Source organism: Silurus meridionalis, chromosome 4, assembly GCF_014805685.1.
Source record: "Silurus meridionalis isolate SWU-2019-XX chromosome 4, ASM1480568v1, whole genome shotgun sequence".
In the NCBI taxonomy this organism is placed as follows: domain Eukaryota; kingdom Metazoa; phylum Chordata; class Actinopteri; order Siluriformes; family Siluridae; genus Silurus; species Silurus meridionalis.
Genome location: NC_060887.1, coordinates 31387190 through 31409530, shown reverse-complemented (window position 1 = coordinate 31409530; position 22341 = coordinate 31387190). Strand labels below are relative to the sequence as shown.

At 35.8% G+C, this 22341-nt stretch overlaps 1 protein-coding gene across 2 annotated transcripts in view; it reads right to left on the bottom strand.

Moving 5' to 3' along the window:
- Positions 1-22341, bottom strand: part of LOC124384125 (piezo-type mechanosensitive ion channel component 2) — a 141797-nt gene that overhangs the window by 82120 nt on the left and 37336 nt on the right. For both annotated transcript variants that reach the window (XM_046846693.1, XM_046846694.1), the window contains exons 3-4: positions 20581-20706; positions 3572-3614 (exon numbers count right to left, since the gene is read on the bottom strand). In XM_046846693.1, the coding sequence (XP_046702649.1) occupies positions 3572-3614; positions 20581-20706 (169 nt within the window). The remainder of the gene's footprint in view (positions 1-3571; positions 3615-20580; positions 20707-22341) is intronic.

Here is a 22341-nt window from a genome sequence, read left to right as displayed (position 1 = left end):
TTGAGCATAAAGACAAAAACCTTTTAGTCAAATGTAAGCTGTGTCTTTCTGGTTCGAAGGTCATATCTCCTGCGATAGCAGCAACTCCAATCTGTCGAAGCACCTACCGGAAACTACATGCCTTGACGAAGTTAGAAGCTAACCCGGTGTTATGTTGAACATTGTTGATAGTTTTCATACTTAAGCTGTGAAAGGAACATTTGTAAGGGCTCAACACAACAGCTTTTATGATGCAGAAGCCACTTTAGTTTTTGATTCTGAATATATTATTCAGCTTGTTTTGTTATTTATTTCAGAAATCCTTGTGATATATTCAGTTACTTTTTGAATGAAGTAACTAGTAACTGTAACTAGTTACTATTTCTTAGTAACTAGCACAACACTGGGTGTACATGAATAAAACTACCATTTAGTACATTAGTCATTAAAATATAGGGTTAATGTTACAGTTGATCCAGTTAAGAAGCATTTCATGTAGTAGTTGCAAATAGCTACTAAAGAAAACAAAGAACAGTGAAGTACCTGATGAAGGCTTGGCAGCATGCTTAACTTATTCTTTGAGAGCATCTAATTAAATGTTCTTCCTCATGCTCATAGGTCTTGAGGCCCAGGTTTATGTGGAGGCCATTTTTCACCAGGCAGCCTCTCAGACACTCTTGGCTCACTGGCATTCATTAGAATCATTAGTCATCCCTCTGTCTTTCCACCTGCCACTTCCCAACAGGGGAGAAGCCAGACAGCCGCCATGGTTGAGCCACAACAGGCCCCAGGAGATGCTTGTGGTGGTCAACAGACACACAACCAGTCAAATAATACCAATAATACATAATAATACCAGTCCAGCAAACATGATTATAAAGTAACAAAATGAGCCTGGTTTGAACGGTGCCACCTGTCTTAAAAACTAATCTAATCACATCTATCTGTTGCCAGTCATCTCGAAGAGAATGCCACTCAGAGCTTTAATTTTGTGAAATAAATGAGTGTCATCTAGACTGCTCAAGGATAGTGCCTACTACAGAGTTATTTGTTTTAAAATTACAACTTTGATATAGTGACTTTAATCAAAAGTGAGAAAAGTGAAAAATAAGAAAAGTGGTCAAAAATCAAACCGGACATCTAAACCAATTCTGTACATAAACACCACAGGCATATTTAAATACACACTAATAAATGAACCTGTATATATATATATATATATATATATATATATATATATATATATATATATATATATATATATATATATATACATACAGTATATATATATATTAATGTGCATTTACAGCCTCAAAATATAATTTAGGTTTTATAAGCCATACTTATGAAACAATTTCTTTTCCAAACCATACCATGATCATTATCCTGGACACAACATTCATCTCTCTTTATGTTACTGCTTCTTGCCATTGACTCTTTACAGGCTGTGATTGAATGTCACCTGAAGAGACAAGTGTGTGCCTTTAAACAACAATGAGAACAACAAAAAAACATTTTGTGGTAGGGAAATAAAAAAGGTTGCTAAGCTTTATTCACTCAGGAGATTCCCGTACAGCCTTCAAGGGGATTTAAGATGCATGTTTTTTATATACATGGATCTGTTTGACTACAGGCCAGATGTACTAAAATGTTTTTAGGTGGACTCTTAAATTAGCCTAAAAAAGTGTAGTTTATGCGGCATGCTTAGGATAACATGCACTTTGCATTTTCCTTTCTCACAAAGATTTTTGAGAAGGATTTGTCACAATTAGTGAGATGTTGGTGTACAAAGTGTGTGAAGAAATACAATGTTACTGAATGAATATTTTGTTTAATATAACTAAAGTCAGCAAGTAAGCGCTTTGAGCAATTTTTTTTAGAAATATGTCTGACCTCTAAAACCAGAAAAAATGAACACAATGTATTTTATTCAGGACATTATAAGTAGTGTTGCTAAAATCGGTACTCGTCCCCCTCCTGACATTCCTTGTTTTAATAATAGATTGCTTGTTTGTTTGTCTTTGTCTAGTTTTAAAGTTCTTTGGGTTGCTTCTGTCGCAGAGATCTGGCAACCCTTATCACTGCAAATATGCCACAAACTAGAACACCAAATCTCTCAATTTGCTAAAGCAATTCAACACACTAAGCCGAAATTTTGTGACATTTCGTACTCATTTTGTAAATGAAAAGAGCTGCAGTTTAATGTAAACATAACAATGGAATATAGTTACACACATTAATAATCCTTATGTAAAAATAAAGCACAATATAACATTTAAAATAGATAAGGGCATTGAACACCTTTTCTTCAAAGGGGCTGATAAATCCTAGTTTCTTTTTATAGCCCTGGCATTGTTGTGTATGTTTTTAAGTAATAATAATTATAATAAAATGCACCCAAAGTGCGAAGTGGAGACTAAACAAACTTGTGGTACGCCACTTAATATGCTCCTGGGAGAACCCATATTGTTCAACTATGTTCCGCACAAAAAAATTATCGCATTTGATACATGTGTACCGAACCGAAAACCCTGTACTAATACATTTCGCTACGAATACGTGTACTGTTACACCCCATTTATATACCGCAAGTTTGTTCAGTCTCCACCTTGCACTTTGAGTGCATTTTTTTTTTTTTTTTTTGCAAAGTAGTTTTATTAATATATTTAATTTATTGTAGTGTTATTATAGAACAGCAGCTATTGTAATGTTTTCCAAATGACTCAATTGTCCTGACGTCAGGCTCTTTTAGTATTAACATATCTTTCCCTTTGTTCTTTATGTCTACATAGTTGAACATTTCTATCATGTTACAGCATTGTCTATACTAAAACCTCATGCAGAACACATGCAGATGAAGATGTGGAATGATATTCAGCTTTAGTAATCTGAACTTTAAATTTAGGCTCGAGGCATTTTGGGGCGGCAGGAAGTAGTGTTATGCGCAACTTTCTTATGTGTGCACATCTGGGCTTGTGTGTGTGTGTGTGTGTGTCTGTGTGTCCTGCTAAAACACACTTCCTCACAGTTTCCTTTCTCAAATAACTGCCTATTTTTCCTGTTCTTATTTTATAGCTCTGTTTACAGTCAAGGCAATATGTAAGTGTGTGTGTGTATGAGAGTGAGTGTGTTTGTGTGTGTACAAACAGTTGCACAAATACTCAGTGTGTGGCCCTTGCTTGTGGTTATGTGTATTATTTGGCTCTCTATTACAAGTTCTTTGACTTGGCAGAATGTATGTGTGTGTGTAGAACTTTCTTCTCCTGCCCTTCCTCCATGTATCTTACAATTGTGTGTGTGTTAAGTTAGTAAAAAATTGTCAACTCCTCTAACATGTCTGAGCATGCTTTGGATTTGATTCTGACTCATGCTTGGATAAAAGCAACTGCCATTTGAATAAATGTCCTTTTCTTCTCTTTTAATGGGTAAAATATCTCTATGCACGTCTAATATTCCGACTTGTTGTGGCTAAGAAAGTGTGGTCTCTAATGAAAACACGCAGATCAAAGAAAACAATAAATAGTCTGTTGTCACTGTTCGCGAGTAAACACTGTCCGGCTGAATTTATACTCTGGAGGCAACACACTCCTACCTTTCAAAGCCCAGCTGTCTTATTGATTTCTCCCATGATGAACCTGCAGGAGGGGAAAAAATAAGAAGCAGGATTTAGGCACAGATAACTCACAGAATATAAAATATAGACATACACAACTGCAGTTTTAGAGTGTATAAAGATAGAATAGAGATATACAGGATCTATAAATGTATTGCTGTTAGGTAAGGACAATTCTAGGAAAAAAACATTAATTTATGTAGAATTATTATGTAAAAAAAAGCACAATGTATAATAAAAAATGGCTTAGGGCATGGAACGCCTTTCTTTCATGCTGAGAAATCCTAGTTATGCTTCTATCAGTATACATAATAAATAGTTAATGTTTTTTCTGTATTTTTTTTTTGCACCTTTTATACATCATACATTCATTTTTAAAAATACAATTTTATATATATTATATACAGAATTCATGGTTTGTACGTACCTTAGATTTTAAGTTACGGTTCAGTTCAATTTCGGTTTTTAATTGCTTTCCGTTTTGTTATTAACGCAGTTTATTATATTGAACATTTGTGAACATCAGCAGTTTAAATTTTTAATGCAATTTTAAATATAATGCCTGCTTGATTAAATAATATATACAAATTTTTTTATAATATTTTATCAAAACAAAATAGAATAGATCAAATTTATACAAAACATTTTTATCATATTGATTAAATTAAGAAAAAATTTTAATTGGCACAAATTAAATAATAAATAAATGGAAAAAATCGAATCAAATAGTTTACATTTGTTAGACCATGTGTGTTGTACATTTAACATTTAATTTTCTAAAGATATTGTTTTACTTATTTCAGCATACTTTAACAAATGTCTTCATGCATGCGCAAAACAAAATCTTCTTTCCAGTACGGAGTGAGAAGCCATGTGTACCAATCCAAAAGCCCTGTACTGGAAAATTTCAGTACGAATACCTTATACTTGCTATAATAACGGTACAATAAATTCTATATATTATTAAAACTACTTCAAACAATTTGTTTTAATTTCTAGCTTTAAATGTTTTTTAGATTATTATCCTCATTTAACTTTTTTCTCGAACAAGAGCAAAATTATATGATAATAGATTAAGAATACTACAAGCTTGGTAATTAATAATGTCCAGTAATATGTATAATGATCTAATATTTGGTAAATTGAAATCTTAGAATAAAAATACTACATATGTAAGAATATTCAAAATATTTTCACTTTGACTTTTCTCTTGCAGTGGAGAAATATTGTACAGAAGGGCGTATGAGATATACACTCTGTATGTCGTGATTCACACCTCATTTACAACATTTCACTGATAGAAAGCATGTGTTTCAAATCGCAACACATACTCTGGGAGCCGAGCCTCTTTACAAGTCAGAGGCAAGCTGTCATCTCACAGGAGGCCATGCATAACACATCAGTTCGGCTGGGAGTGAGCCCAATTTCCAGCCTTCTTTCCCCCTATAGGTTGCTTCATCATATGTGATCCCAAATGTGATCGCGAGAATAAAAGCACCGAAGCAAGCTGTCCACACATGACATACTGTACTTTTCTGTCATGATGGAGAGTTTGTTGATCGTCCTGGAACTCAGTGTGAGCATTCAAAATCGGGTTTACACGCATGCTCTCAGGCCCTCTGAACGCTTTAACTTGATGCATTTCAAGAGTAATGAATGACAATTTCATGTAGTCCCTGGGTAGATATATAAAAAACTAAACATTTTTCAACCTATTTTCTATCCACCACATCTGTAACATATACATCATTTCCACAGTATTTTTGCACTGGAGTCCAAGTCCAAGGCAGATGTAAAATCAACAAGATGCATACAGTATATACAGCATATTGGTCATATTCTTAGTAAAAGTTATTCAAAAAGTTGGCCTGTGGTCACAATTTATCAATTTAAAATGGAAAAAAAAGAACTTGCACGTTGAATAATCCCAGAATTCCTTATTACTGTATTGCTTCAGTATTAGGTTGGATAAAACACCATGAGAACACTTGCCTAACACTTTTTCTTGCATCCCTCTGAACTTGACGTGTACTGTATTGCTGCAAATTAACATTTGTGTTATATAGTAGAGTGATTTTTCATTTTTACCACAAACAACTGCCCTTAGACTCCCATTATAAAACGAGTTTTTTTTAGTATGGAGAAACGTGCTGAAATTCTTGTCCGTGGTTTCCTCACATATGCCACAAATGCAGAGATTAGCTTTAAAAAGTGTGAGTGTGTTCATTTTCAGTAACCGCTTTATCCTGGCCAGGGCTATGGTAGATTCAAAGCCAATCCGGGGAACGCTGCACACACCCTGGATGCCAGACCATTGCAGAGCACCATGTACAGACACATTTGCAAATAGAGTGGCCAGTCCATCTGTGAGCATGTTGTTTTGAGGAGTTAGAAGAGCAGAGAAAACCAACACGGACATTTGACGAGCTTTTAAAATGCTGTAACAACTTTGTAACACTGTGCCCCCATTACAAATCCAATGCAATTAAGAATTGTTCAAACACTGTAGTCCTGTAGTGCACTTTTAATAAATGCTTCATGTCAAAATCTAATAATAAAATGCTGAAATATGAATTTAATGTCTTTGTGTGGCACTGAACTTACAGATATCTGTAAGTCTTTAGAGTTTACAAGAAGAAATATCTCCACATGAAGAGGGATGGAAAACAATACAACATAAAACAATACAATACATATATCATATGTATCTGTTAATGAGATTTAATCACACAATTAATTTGAAGTAATAAAAATTGGTGTTGTTTTGATTATTTTTGTTAACTCTATTATTCTTCTCTGTAATAGTTAAAATAGATACAACTTAATTGCCATTGCATCGTACAGGTACACAGCGATGAAATGCAGTTTTAGCATTTACCAGAAGTGCAAATAGGAGCAATTGAGCAATTGAGCAAAGTGCAGAAAAATGTGCAAATATATGTACAGTAAGAAAATAAAAAGTACAGTAAGAAAATATATAAAGATGTATATCAACATATATGTGAAGTTCTACTAGTGCAGGATGTGTGTAAGGCACAATATGTGTACAGAATGTGGGATATTACAACTTTCTGATCTTAATTAAAATTGCTGTTGGTTTATGCTATGTACTTGTAAAGCGCTCTTGGGTGTTTGAGATGCATCAAAAGAATAATTCTAGGTGATCGAAGAGAAAATGCCCATGGTTTTAATAAGCTGAGTGCACACTCAAATGCTACACTTACACTGCACTTCAATTTAATATTATCCTCTAAAGAAAAAAGTTCTGTAGTCTTCTTTTCTTATGTGTATCACTTTTATTGGCGTATTGTCTTATTTATGTATTAAACATTGGTCTCAAATGGCTTTCTTTTGTTGTGTAATCAAAAATGTTATTTTTTGAGTCTCTCTCCTCCACTTTCTCTCCCTCCTTTTTCTCTCCACTCGCTCTCTCTTTCACTGAGTGTCTTTTTTTTTGGTTACAGGTTTTTTTCATGAAGTTACATAGTGCAGTGCCTCAGAGCAGCAATAAACCTGAGAGCAAAGCTGAAACCAGATCCATGAGTTACCTTGATTTTGGACCTGCTTCCTCCTCATTAATGCAACGGCTTGAGTCAAGATTTACTCAGTCACCAGCTAAAATACCAGCTCAACATCCAGCCAATGTTTTTTTTCTATTGGTGCTGTGTGTACTTTCTGGTCAGTTTGTGTGAAACTTCACGTTTAGGTTTCTCAAGAGATTTAACTCCAATCTGGACCTGTGTGCGTAAGACTCCTGACTCGCATCTCCACCTGTAACCATTTTTCCTGTCCTTTCACTGGGTTTTTCTTTAAGTATATGTATAGTATTCTTGTCTTCCTGCTACTTTGTAAAAAAAAACAGGCAAAAATGTGTCACGGTTTGACCAGGCGTCAGAAACTGGGAGTTACAGCACAGTGAAATTTGTTCTTTGCATATCCCAGCTTGCTCAAAAGCTGGGGTCGGAGCGCAGGGTCAGCCATGAAACGGCACCCCTGGAGCACAGAGGGTTAAGGGCCTTGCTCACGGGTCCAAGTGTGGCAGCTTTGCGATACCGGGGCTTGAACCCCCAACCTTCCGATCAGTAACCCAGCACCTTAACCACTGATCTACCACTCCCACTTAACTGAATGTTTCCTTAAAAGCGTGAGAGTGTTAGCCTTAGAAGGAGGCTGACATTACCCCCTTCTTCAGGGGTGGCTCTTGATGTCCCAATCTCACCTACGCTAGGTGGGCCAGGCCACTCTGAGAAAGGCCTTGCAATCCATCCAGGGTGGGTGGAGGGAGCCTGGAGAAGGGAAGTCTTGGGTAGGCACGCAAAACCTAGGGCATGAGTAAGGTCAGGTGCCAGTGGCAGACACCTGCGAACTGCCACTGGGTGGAACACCTTTGAGGCCAGGAAAGGTCTGAGGCAAAGCGAGGCCCTCTGCGGAGGTCTGGGGCGAAGCAACGCCCTCTGCGGAGGTCTGAGGAAGAGCGACGTCCTCTACAGAGGTCTGAGGTGGAGCGATGCCCTCTGCGGAGGTCTGAGGCAGAGCGACGCCTTCGGCGGAGGCGACGAAATAGGCACACTTAACTAAATGCTTCCTTAAAAGCGTAGCCAGGAGCATGGAAGCACAGTGAGCATAAAAGCATGGAAGCATGTAAGCACAGGGAACCTGACAATCTTTACTGTACATTTAAAATCTGTAACTGCCAAGCTTTAAATATCATAGAGTGTACTTATATGTTCTGTTTTCTGACCTCATGATGTTATTCTGTTATTCTATTTTATTCTTTTATTCTGCAGTTATAAAAAGCACCGTTTGACTAACCAAAAATAGATAGATATAGATAGATAGATAGATAGATAGATAGATAGATAGATAGATAGATAGATAGATAGATAGATAGATAGATAGATAGATAGATAGATAGATAATAAAAGAACTAGCTCTAAATGTAAAAACAATTTAGACATACTTCCCATGGTAAAAGAAACCATCCACAAGCGACCATAGTTTATTGCTACATTTAATATTGTGGGAAGAGATACTGTTATTTTTTAGACTCTAACAGCTATAAACAGAGAACTTTCTCCCTCAGAGAACTTTGTTGTCTTTAAGTTTATAAGCCATTGAGAAAAAAGAAAGATTTTCAATGAGAAGATGAAAACGGAAAAGAGCAAAATCCTAAATATTTATAGAAACAAAACATATAAACAGGCTTTTTTTTTTCATGTGTGTGTTTGTGTGTGTATGTGTGTGTGTGGTGTTTAGGAAAACAGCTACAGGATCTGCTCAAGGCCTTGGTGCTGAATTTAAAGACAATAAAGTTTAGGAATGCATAGAACCCAGGATGGAGTATGAGATCTAAATAAAGCCTGTTCAGTACAGTGAGTGCTGATTTAATAACAATGCTCTATACAAAGAATAATAACAAATATGGATATCAATGGGTCTCTTGGGCAAATGTATAGACTTCTTCTTTGTTTTGTTTAATTTTATGCATGAAAGTTAAATGTGTTAAAAAATACTGCACCGTCATGTAGCGCTACAGTGAGAAATAAATAAACTGGGCGGTCACTGCCTTTCCTCTGAAATTGTACGCTTTTGTTGCTCAAATACCAAAGAGTTCAGAAATTGTTTTTATAACGGCACCTGCGGCGTAGTTGTGCTAAAACCAATCCCTTGCAGAAAGCAAGTGGTTTCTTATTGTTGAAACACTGCCACTGCCAAGGCGGAGTGCATGCCAAAGCTCGGCAAGGAGTGCAGTTTAAAAAAAAAAAGCAAAGGAAAAAAAATGAAACCAGACTTTTCATAGGACTAGAGAGAACATTTTGACACCAATCAGCTCAGACAAGAGAAACCAAAAGCGCAAATATAATTTTTTATTAAATTTCATCTTACTATAAACACCCTAATTAATAGTCTTTTTAGTCTTTATGTATTACATGCATTTCACATGCACTATATGGAAAAAGGTTTGTGGACACCTGACCATAAGATTTGTATGTGCTTTTTAAGCATTCCATTCCACATTTAGTTCCCATTTTCTGTTATAAGCACCTTCATTATTCTGGGAAGATGTTCCATTAGATTTTGGAGTGTGGTTGTGGAGATTTGTGCACATTTAGCCAAAAGGGTGTTAGTAAAGTCAATTACTGATGTAGGGTGAGAAGACCTGGGGTTGAGGTCAGAGCTCTATATAGTAGGCCACTTAAGGTCTTTCACCCCAACCCATGTGAACCATATCTTCATGGAGCTGGCTTTTTGCACAGGTGCATTTGCATGCTGGAACATGTTTGGGTCTCCTAGTTCAAGTGAAGGGAAACTGTAATGCTACCACTCCAAATGTGTCCTATACAATTGTGTTTCCTCAACTAACAGTTTGGGGAAAACAACATTTGACTGGAAAAGTCAGGTGTAACCAATACTTTTGTCTATACAGTGTATCCATATACACACAATAGTAAACATATAGATATGCATTGTTGTCACTGTCATTCAGTATAATGAATCAGCAACATCTTATAGTAAGAACAAACCTAATAACAAAATCAATATTATGTTTTGGAGAGCATTAAGGCTGTAAACATCTACACAAACTACTGGAATGTCTGTGAATGAAATTCTATCCAAAACCACTCCACCCTTCCGAGATGCACAAATACAGTACAACCTCTGGTGGGAAACGATTTAAATCTGGTCTTTGTTAGAATGCTTCATATAAATATAAATATGGGCGAGAGTGCAGGCATATTTTTAGACACTGTGGGTTGTGAGTCCTGGGGAGGATGATTCTTATCTTAAGCTTTTTTCCTTTCATAAGCTGTTGATGACACCAGGACACGTTGGGACATTGCTGTTATTACTACTGGCTGCTTGTCAACTTGAGGACGGTTAAAAAAGTCAGGATTATGGAATTGAACCAACACTACTGTAGCTTACACATGTGCCAGAGAGGCAAACAGTGGCTTATTAATTCACACTAAGAGGTCACAACAGGAGGGTACATTAACATGGGAGTCTCACAAAAAAATTTAATAAAAAACAGCCTTCACATTTCACCGTAAGCATTTTAGATTGGCTGGAGGTGTAAAACTGTGGCAAAACTTTTTTTACCATCTGGGAACTTGAGACAGGAACTGTTTTACGTGGTTAAGTATTTGGATGGTGTCTAAGTGAAAAGCAAAGAATATAATTGCACACAGAACCTCTATGGTATAATTAGAGCTGTCAATCACTGAAAATATTTAATCGCAATAAATCGCATGATCGTCATGAGTTAATTCATGGTTAATCGCAACTTAATAGCACATTTTTATCTGCTCTAAATGTATGTTAAATTCATACTTTATAAGTTTTTAATACTCTAATCAACATGGGCATGGACAAATATGAATGCTTAATGCAAATGTATTTTTAATATTAGTGACATAGAGCATGAAAATAAAATATTCTTGTAAATGTTTTAATGTAATTATGGTGTTTTAATTTACGTAAATCATCAGGACAACAAACAGAACTTTTGCTATGTTTCCACACGGACTGTTTTAATTGCCACATGTCTAAATCACGGCGGAATTTGCTGCTTGATTTGAGACTTGGCGCATCAGTTAAACAAATGTGTTAGTGATTAACTGAACACGTTAACGTTAACATTAACAAATGACAGCCCTAGCTAAAATACACTATATGGACAAAAGTTTGTGGACACCTTACCATAAGATTTGTGTGTGCTTTCTGACAGCCCCCTTTGCTTTTATAAGAACATCGACTCTATGAAGATGTTCCACTATTTTGGGGGTTTCAGTGAAGTCAGGTACTGATGTAGGACGAGGAGGACTGGAGTGCCCACACATCCGAAAGGTGTCCCAATACTTCTGTCCTTATAGTGTATATATATATATATATATATATATATATATATATATATATATATATATATATATATATATATAGTACTTATACATTTTTCTACTGATCGCTATGAAAAGAAAAAAAATGCGTTTTTGTGTCCATTTGTCACGTTTTCTCTTTTTTTTGGCCACCGTGCTACAAAAATTAATTTTCTAAAATTCGTTGGAGAGAGTGAAGTACTTCCAAAAACAATGAGGACTGTTCCAAGAAGAAGTCTTACTTCATTTATACCATAGCAAGTATACCATAGCAAAATCTTGTTTGCCAAACTAATCTGAGCTACTCTGTACAATCTACAGCTCAGGTAACTCTTTGTGTTTGTATGGCTCTCTTCGGTTTCCTCTGAAACGCATGCTTGTTGGTGAAATTTAGACATAAACTGCCCCGGGTGTAAATAAATGTGCAAATGTGTGTGCATAATGCACTGCGAAGGACTGGCGTCCCACCAAACTGGTCTCTTGCCCAATGTTTTAGAGATTGGCTCTGGATCCTGCGACACCCTGACCAGCATAAAACACTTACTCCAAAATGAATAAATGAATGATTAATAAGAACCAATTTTAGATCTACATCTCAAGGCTGACTGAAGCAAGAAAAACCCCTTGAGGAAGAAACTTTAAGAGAAACAAGACCTCTCCTCAGCATTACCAGATCACATTCAATTTTTAAGTGTATAGTGTTCGATATTCTCACAGCGTCTAGAGATGTCTTTCATCGTATTCCCAAAGAAACTGTTTTCATTCCAACCAAATAAGAGTCAAGCCTTAGAGTTGTTTAAAAATCAAGAAAACAATTCCAGGCTGCAGCATATTTGGATTGAAAACCTGAACGAGCAAACCGGGGATAAGAACTTTCTCAATACTTACTGCTATGCAGATAATTACATAAAGTGTCTGAAACAAAGGTCTACACAGAAAATGATTCAGTGGTTCTCACAGAATTGGGTAGTTTTTGTTCTACCATAATGCAATTAAAAATTGAAAGTTTTTTATTTATTAAAAAATATTTCAAAATTGCAAATTGTAACAGCACCAGCATAGCAAATCGCTCTTTTAAATAAAGAGTAAATAAAGCAAATATATATAACTTTGTTTGCTTTATTTGCTATAGATGAGGATGTTACTACTTTAAAACAAAAGAATGAACCCTACTTTCACAGAATAAATGCTGATCATGTACCCCTGCAAATCTTGAATATCTGTGAATATTTAACAATGTTTATGAATCGAAACCTCATCTGATTAATAACAAAATTTTCACTTTGACAAGTTGAATATTAAACACATTGTGAGAAGTTTGGGGAGTGATTTGGGCCGTTTGGTTCATTGACCGATCAGGAATGCTTCACGCAGGAACTCAACCCTTGCCACAACACACCCTTTGAGCGCAGGGACTCGTTTTTCAAATCCGTTCATCTCTAAAATTCCCCCAGCTCTCCTCTACAGAAAGAGAGCTTGTATTCCTGCACCTCACCGCAGCCAGGCTCAAAGGGACGCACTACTGAAGCACACTGCCTCTATTTTTTTTTTTTACAACTAGCTGAGATTTATTCACTGCCAGCAGCTATTGGGTGGGAGATGTCATTTTTGGCACAGGCTTGGCATCTTGTATTATACAGAGATTTACAGAGATGTTAAAAGCAGTCAAGAGACAGGAGACTAAGCTGGTGATAAGTGCAGCAGAATTCCCATAAATGTGTTGAGTTATTGCCTATGCAATGCATGTGCTACTTTCTAAACGCCATTCTGACAGTAGTCTCATTAGACATAGGGGGAACATGAAGAATAACTGGTAAAGAAGAAAGCTTTACTTGCACATCATGAATCAAACCAACTAACATTCAACAGGAGTTAGTTTATATATTGAAGATGAATCACTATTGCACTGTAATATCAAACCTATGGGAAGCATTAGGGGTGTAAGGGTACACAAAATTCACAGTTCGGTACGTTCCTTTAAGGCACGGCTCGGTTAAGTTTCGGTAAGGTTAGGGGGCTTGTCCTTTTTTAGTAACACAGTTTATTATTGTTTAATTTTGTGATCAACATTTGAATAGTTTACATTTTTAAAACAATTTAAAATAAAATGCCTGCTTGGTTAAACAATATATAAAATAGTATTTTATAATATTTTATTAACATAAAATAGAATAAATCAAATTAATGCAATACAATTTTTATTATATTAAATCAATTAAGTAATAATTTAATATATTTAGTAAAAATAAAAATGTAATAATTAAAATACAAATTAAATTAATTAAATAAATAGAAAAAATTTACATTTGTTAGACCCTATTTGGGTAATATACACATGTATGTCTGTGTGTGTGTTTGTTTTACATTTAATATAAAATTTTCAAAAGACATAATCTACTTATTGCTGCAATATATCATTCATTCATTCACTCACTCAGTTATCAGAATTGTCAAGATTTTCTCTTTTTAAGACAAATTCTTGTAGCTGGACATAAAAGGCAAAAGAATCCGTAGCGCTAGCGTTCACTGCTAGCCACTTCATGGTTTGCGGCTAACTCTAGCGCTATGGATTCTTTAGCTATTTCATGCAAGCGCAAAACAAATCTTATTTCCGTTACGGAGTGAGAAACCAAAGTGTCACTGCGCTAACTCTGTTTTTGTGTGAGGCGGAGACTACTTTATACGTTCCTGAGGAAACTTGGATTTTATTTATGTTCCGCACGTACAAAAAGGATTGCGATTGAATGCACACTACATTCAATAAAGATTTCATTTCTGTTTCAGCGGATCAGAGATCATGAAGCAAACCCAGAACAAACGGAAGTAAGCACTCCATGTAGGCTTCTGTAGCAGATCCTCTATCAGCCAGTCACATACATTTAGCAGAGGGAAGAATATTCACTGTTTTTTTTTCTATCTGAATTTGCCATTATTAAAGAAATTACATGAAAAACATGGCTTGTTTAAGAATACAATAAAAACAGACAGAGAATTAAGTGTTAATTTCTTTTCAGAGTTCATGGCACTACTGGCAGCATAAAGCCAAAGGAGAAACAAAATATAATCACTTTGATTTGACTGATTTTAACTAATTAGTGGTGCTTCGGTAGTTAAAAGCCTTTTGTCTAGACTACTGCACATACAGTATTGTAGTATAAAGAAATCATATGAATTATTGTGAATATCTAGCTGAAATGCAGGATTTAAAATGACAGAATGTGTTACTTTATATTAAATCTGTCCATGTGTATGTCTAATATGGTTTGTCCAAACACCAGCTGTTTCCAGACATCGTTTGCAACTCAGCTGCCACTTCCTCATTACAGCGTATGGAGCTGAGCTTCTTTACGCTGCTGCTCAGAAATGAGTGTATATGCATACATCATTATATTATTACATCACACTGGGTGAATAAAACCAGCACCAGATCCACTTTAAACAAATTGGGTAATATGAGATGTCCAGCTGGAGATCAGCCACTAATCCCACTTGGGGCCATTGTTGACCAAGAGCAAAGGAAATGGTCTACGTATGTCAACCAAACACAGAGGCCTTTTTGTCTCAAAATGTGTTTGCTCCTGATTCAACATGCAAAAAATGTTTGGTTTCCTCAAAACTCGACTGTGGTAATGGCAAAAACTTGAATAAAATCCAGAATGCACATTTATTGAATGCGATATGATGATTATTTCATTGCTAATGGTCTAGTCATATTTCTAACCAAGTGTCCTGTTCTATTCATCTTTTGTGCAATGTTTTTTTTTGTTAAATTTTTTTGTATGTTTCAGAACCACACTGGTTAAAGACCTGAAGGAGGAATATACGAGTTTACATAATATTCTGAGGTGACAATTATGCAACCACAAAATATCTTTTTGAAACTTTCCTATATTTAAAATCGACTTACAAAACACATGCACATCTGTAAATATTGAACAAGTTTTATCTTTTCTAAAAAAAAAAAAAAAAAAAAAAAAGAACTACCAGGGAGCCCCAGGGAAAAACGGAGAAGAGCAATGAGGCATCAGACAGCAATAAATAAGGAATGCTACCCATTAATTGTGTAGCACTGCTGAGACACACAATGAATAGAAGAAGACTAGTTGTTTCAAGGACAGAAAAAAAATAAACACAATATTTTTCCTCTACTTACTGTATTTGGCCCTATTGGGGGCGTGCAGTGTAAAATACTGGAACACAATGTGTCCAGTGTGTGAGTGTGTGTATATTTAAGCGTGCTTGTGCGTGCATGCTCTAATTCCATTCAGAGTTTTCACTAAGTTCCATTTGTTATTACTGCACATAGCTGATAAAGTAAATCTGATGGGTTCACTAGCAGTCCATGAACTTGTGTGCTGGGGTTATCGAGTTCGTCTGCCAATCATACACACTTTATTAAAGGTATTACTTGAATTGATTTGAGGTGGACCCTTCTGTAACTTTATATAAAGTTCAATAAGTGCAAAATGTGAATTATTTACAAGGCAGCACATTAATTTAAGAGGTAATACATTAATTTAAGAGGCAGTACATTAATTTAAGAGGCAGTACATTAATTTAAGAGGAAGTACATTAACGCTGCATGACTCCGCATCCATATCTGGTTCTTGGTCAAATGTTGCTGTTTATTAAAGCTCAGGGGTCAGTGGTTTTTAGGTCAGAACGCTTTTAATAATATTTTAGTTCGCCTGACTTTTTGGCAGATTCGTTAGAATGTCTGTTCAGAGGAGAATATCGAGTCTCTGTAGAGACTGGATGCGGCTCTGTCAACAAGAAAAAGCAAAGGAACACCAATTGACTTCCAGCTTATGCTGCAGTGTGTCTTTTTTTATGCAGGTCTGGGTATTTTTATGTTTTAGAACTCTGGATATTATTACAGACAGGATAGTCCCCCATCTTTAGTTTAAAACTGGTTATATTAAAAAGTAAGCGCTACATATGCTAGTCTAGTTTGCTCATAGGAAGCCTAGAATTCAAACAGAATACTGCAATTAATCAAAACTATATTAAGTAATAAAAATACAAATTTACTATTGAATTTAATTATTAATTTAATTCTTCTTTGCTTTGTGATTTGCTACTTGAAGAATCATTGATATAGAAAAACATAGTTTCTTGCCACTGATTGATCTTTTAATCTAAATAACGACGACTATCTGGAGTTATTTATCCCCATAACAGGAAGTGACAAATTCTGAACCAAAATTTAAGTTTAAGGTACATTTCTGGAAATCACATTAGAACAAAACTGTATTTGCTGATTTATCAAAAGTTTTTCAATAACATTCTTTTAATTTAATTTAATTTAATTCAGTTCAATTCAATTTCAAAGGAACATACTGTAGCTTTTAGAAATTGACAGTGTCCCAAAGCTTTATAAGAGTAAATAGATTATAAATTAACATTTTTAATTTAATATTTATAAATCAGTTTATCCCTAATGAGCAATACAGAGATGACAGAGCCAAGGAAAAACTTGAGAGGAACCAGACTCAAAAGGGAACCCATCCCAATTTGAGGGACACCAAACCAAATTTCTTGTAGAGAGAATGAGAGAGAGAGAGAGAGAGAGAGAGAGAGAGAGGGAGAGATATGAGATTTTACTACTACTAATAATAATAATAATTATATTAATAATAGTGATAATTTTCATGATTATAAATATCCAAAAGATCACTCTGTTTTATAACTATGCACCAGCAAATAAATACAGAAATGATTAATAAATATTGATATCAGGTGCTATGCGTAATATATAATGTACTAAGATTACAGGCTAGGATCACAGCATGTTATGTAACACACAATGTGACACAGAGCACCTGTCCTGAGAGAGAATGTGTTCCAGCAATGCTGTTCATCTCCATCTCCATCTAGCTGCCAGTGGACCTGCCCTCCAACCTCCGCAAGACAGTTTTATGTGTCTGTGTGATTTGTGAGCATGCGTGAATGTGTGTGTCCTCATTACTCTCCTCAATCACCTGCAATAACACCGATCTGTGGATTCTGTCTAACTAACAGAAATCACTTTCCTTATAAATTATGTTACACTATGTTAGTTGTCAGCAATTACAATTTTATGTGAAAGAATTATGCATATGCACTGACCGCATGATAATATTCATCCAGATGTGGTGCATATACAGATATTAATGCTGTAGGTTTAAATCTCGGGAGCTCCATCAAAACATATAAAGTGTTTTATATACCAGCTGTGGTCTTTAGCACTCCTTTACCACATACTCGGTCGACAGGTAGGTTGAGTCTGAACAGACAGAAAAGTCATTAGGTCTAATTCCTTATAATGACTATTTTTTCTGAATTTCATCATTCAATTTTCCAGTGTATTAGAAATTAGGGACATTAGCACCTGGGAATATGCCCATTACTCACACTGATGAATCACTTTCAACGATCTGGTGATCTTTGTACAAGCAACTAACCTTAAATGCTAAGCCTGTATCGAACCTGTTTGAACTTTTTAGATAGAAAAACAGGATGTACTGTGAGCTGCTTGAATCTTTTATTTAGAAAGTATGTATTATTCTCATTAATTAATTGGAGGTCAGAATGCCTGGATCCCACCAATGCTTAAGTGGATAATATCAGAAAAATACAGTAGATTTGGAATCAAAGACCTGCTGCTTTATTCATAAAAACTGTCCTTTGCTCATCCCATTCCTTTTAAAACTTCCACCTCTGACATCTCAGTGAGGGCTGCTCATTAGGGATTTAACTCCACATCTGGATTTCTGTAAAGCTGGTTTGTAAAAATGTCTATTGTTCAAAGTGCTATAAAAATAGATTTGAATGTAATTAACATTTTTAAAAGACTCATAACAGATGTTTACAATAGCAGAATGCACAAACAGCAAAATGTACGATTTGCATGCTATTAGATTTTACTTAATATCTCTTTTTTTAAGAAATATGGTGTCCTTGTGTACATGTTCTACATCATCATCCCTCACCGAGTTTCAAAAAGTGGCAAGTACTGAAGCAGCTAGAGAGAATGCATGAAATGACCTAGATATGTTTTTTATACTGTACTTTAGATGCAGACTTGAGAGAGCTAAACACATTTGAAGTCCCAGCAATCATTGAGGCAATACAATGTTGAATGACTGAATTGTACATTTTAATGTCAATAACCAAATAACCTTGCTGAATACGCATCATTGTGCAAAAGAAAAAGAACATCTCAATTGCAGAACATCTCAATTGCAACGATGCATTCTGTGTCTTCCATGTCCTTCTGAGGTCAATCTTGCAAAAGGCTTGCAAGACCCGCCTTCACAAAAACGCAAGTCTTTTCTTTGTGCTCATAAGCTCATAGACTGTGTTTCCCATTTGCCACTGCACATCACCAGATCATGTCACATGACTGTTTGTACTTGTGTTACATTTTGGTTAATGAGCACAACTATTTAAGCCATTGTCCTTAGACTTCTTATGTACTTTTTTCCCCAAAATAATTATAGCTCCTGCTTTTTTTGTGTGTACATTTATGTTGTCTTTCTTCTTAGAGATTCATTTACATACAAATCTGCACCTGCATCTCAGACATTTAAATGCATGTCACTGAACAAACTTCAACAAAAAAGGAGCAAAATATTTTCTGCTTTCTTGAAACCTTTTAAAGAAAAAAAGAAATATCTTGAATTTAGCCAAATTAAATATAGTTGTATTTTTTGCTGATTGACTGTAATCTATTGTAAGATTTCCAAACAAATATAAAATGATTAAACCAATTTCTATTGTTATTGTTGTATTGTACCTATTGTTAGTACTTTGAAAGCTTGAAATGGTCTTTGATAGATAGTTTGATTAATAGTTTGATGGGAAAACACTGATTCTCATTTTAAGCCATTGTTTTAATCATTCAATTAATCAATAGATAGATAGCTAAATAAATAAATTAATAAATAAATTAATTAATTAATTAATTAATACAATTATCCATCAGAATAAGAAAATATCTTTTTTTTTGGCTGCTCCTGTTAGGGGTCACCACAGAAGATCATCCTTCTCCACAGAATAAAAAAATATACAACATAAAATATGCAGTTTTACATTTAGTTTTATGATTTTTGGCAGATGCCCTTATCTAGAGTGACTTACGAAAATGGTTTGAAGCCCTTTATTAATGGACAGACTCCGTATACCACCAATCTAAACTTTGCTGGAAGAGAAAATATTTTAAAAGTGAGTTTTTAAGGAGAAGTGCTAGTAGAAGAGCTAATTTAGTTCCTTAAACATCAATTGAAGTTCTGTTACACCACTGCGGTGCAGAACAGAAAAGAGTGTAGAAGAATGTCTTCGTTTTACCCAGACAGATATGGGACCAGTCAAGCAGTGGTAGAGAATTGAAGAGAGTGTGATGCAGTGTGGGATGAGATAAATGCTTTGATTAAGAGAGGTGCTGGTCTGTTTTTGGTTTTGCAGGTGAGCATCAGTGTTTTCAATCTGATGTGGGCTGATACTGGAAGCCAGTAGAGGTAGTGTAGCACTGGTGTGGTGTGGGAGACACAAGGAAGGTTCAAAACAAGTTGTCCTGCTGCATTCTAGATCACTTGCAGAGGTCAAAAATCTTTCAGGCATGTCCTTTAGACATATCGGCCTCTGCAACAGATCCAGAATGCAGCCAAACGAGTAAAAATGTTGCATATAAGCGTTTGATTAATCATATTTTTATTGATCGTTTATAATAGTCTTGCCGTAAGAAATATCAGATAAATTTTCTCATATTTGAGATCTTTTCACTTGCTATGATTTCAGTTCTTGCAGACTCTCCATTCTGCCTCTGAAAACACTTCTGCTGGATTTGAGCACTTTTTCTATTCATTATGTGCCGACTCCCCATCTTGTGCACAGATGTTGTGGCTTATAGCTGCTCAGAGATCGTGTATACTGCTGCGTGCCAGTTATGAGCAGTGCTGCTTGGATAAATTCCCAGTCAGTCTTTGGGGTTTCTGATAAACCACCCTCTCCCCGTGTCAGGGTAAACAAGATCCAGGAGAGCCATTCAAATGTTTGGGTCATTAGTCAGAGTTACTATTTAAACGTATTCATTAGATATCTTTTTGAGAGACTGATTAGGCTGGTACTTACAATTGAAGTTGGGCTCGATGTTGTCTCCTGCTAGCAGGCTGTTGATGGTGATCTGAAATATGATGTGCAGCAGTAGGAAGGACAAACTGGTGAAGCACAGGGATTTCAGCAGACGTCCTGTGTGGCCTGGAGGAGAGACATGGTTGTGTTCAGGAAAAAACATGGAAACATTAATGAATTAATCAAATTGATTGGTGATCAGAGTGTTTCAGATCTAAAGTCTTAAACTCATATTTATTCCTTTAAAAATTAAACGGTGTATATATGAAATATTATTAAAAGGGTATAAAGACGACAAGCTCTGAGCGCAGCTCATATGGGAAGGAAATCCAGAAATCCAGTTGTCTGGGTAAACATACACGTGCAATCCTGTGTGTCTACACGCTATGTGAAAAAGCTGCCATAATCCAGCACTGTTAGCAGTAATACACTCTGCTTAACATCTCTCTCTCTCTCTCTCTCTCTCCCTCTCTTACACACACTGTCTCTCTCTCACTGTCTCTTACTGTCTCTCAGTAGTAAAATAACACTGATGTTTTTGGCAGCATTTAGGCCGTTCGTCATGCAGAGACCGCTGATCGCAGTGTGAGTTCAGTGCTGTGCCATTTTCAGAAAACTTCAACTGCAACGGCATGCGCAGGAGGAAAAAAAGCTGGACTTGATTTGTCCTCTGGTGCATAAACACTCTCTTGTGACATGATGGACACATGGAGTAAAACAGCAAGGGGTGGATGTTGAGGACTGTTTATCACAATGACTTTAAAAGTCAGTAAATAATATACAGCATGGAGAATAGCATAAAAAACACAGCCACAAACACAACCTTAGACATTTAGATAAACAGTGCTATGTGTTAAAACAAATCAGTAACAACAAACCCATACATTAGTATACAAACTTTATTAGTGAAACAATTAGACAAATCCGTGACTTTTTGCTGCTATAATAAACTCTGATCTTTTGAGAATATGTTCCACTACATTTTGGAGTGTGCTTGTGGAGATTTGTGCAGTCAGCATTATATTTAATCCCAAAGGTGTTCAATAGAGTGTAAGTCAGAGCTCTATATTAGGTCACTCAAGATCTTCCACTCCAACCCCATGTAAATCATATCTTCATGAAGTTGGCTTTGTGCACAGGGGCATTGTCATGCTGAAACAGTTTTGAGTCTATTAGTTCAAGTGAAGAAAAAATTTAATGCTAATCCAATCCAAAGACATTCTAAACAATTGTGTGCCTATAACTTTAAAGTAACAGTTTAAGGAAGAGCAAAGCAATTTGTACTGTGGCAGGTATTGATATGATGAACTATTATCATGCTAGCTAATGTATGAGAATGTAGCTGTTCTTCACTGAAGATTTCCAAATTCACAAATTTGTTCTTAAAAATTGTATACATTTATAAGGAATCAAAACCTTGAGATATGTTTTATATATACACACCAGTCTGGTTTACCATTATGACCACCTGCCCAATATTGTGTTGGTCCCCCTTTTGCTGCTAATACAGTTCTGAAACGTCGAACATTAACAGCAATAATTACTTTAGCAATGTGAGCTACAGGAGCTCGTCTGTTGGATCGGACCACACGGACCAGCCTTCGCTCCCCATGTGCATCAATGAGCCTCGGCCGCCCATGACCCTGTCACCACTGTTCCTTCCTTAAACCACTTTCATAGATACCACTGCAGATCAGGAACATCCCACAAAAGATGCAGTTTTAGAGATGCTCTTACCCAGTCGTCTAGACATCACAATTT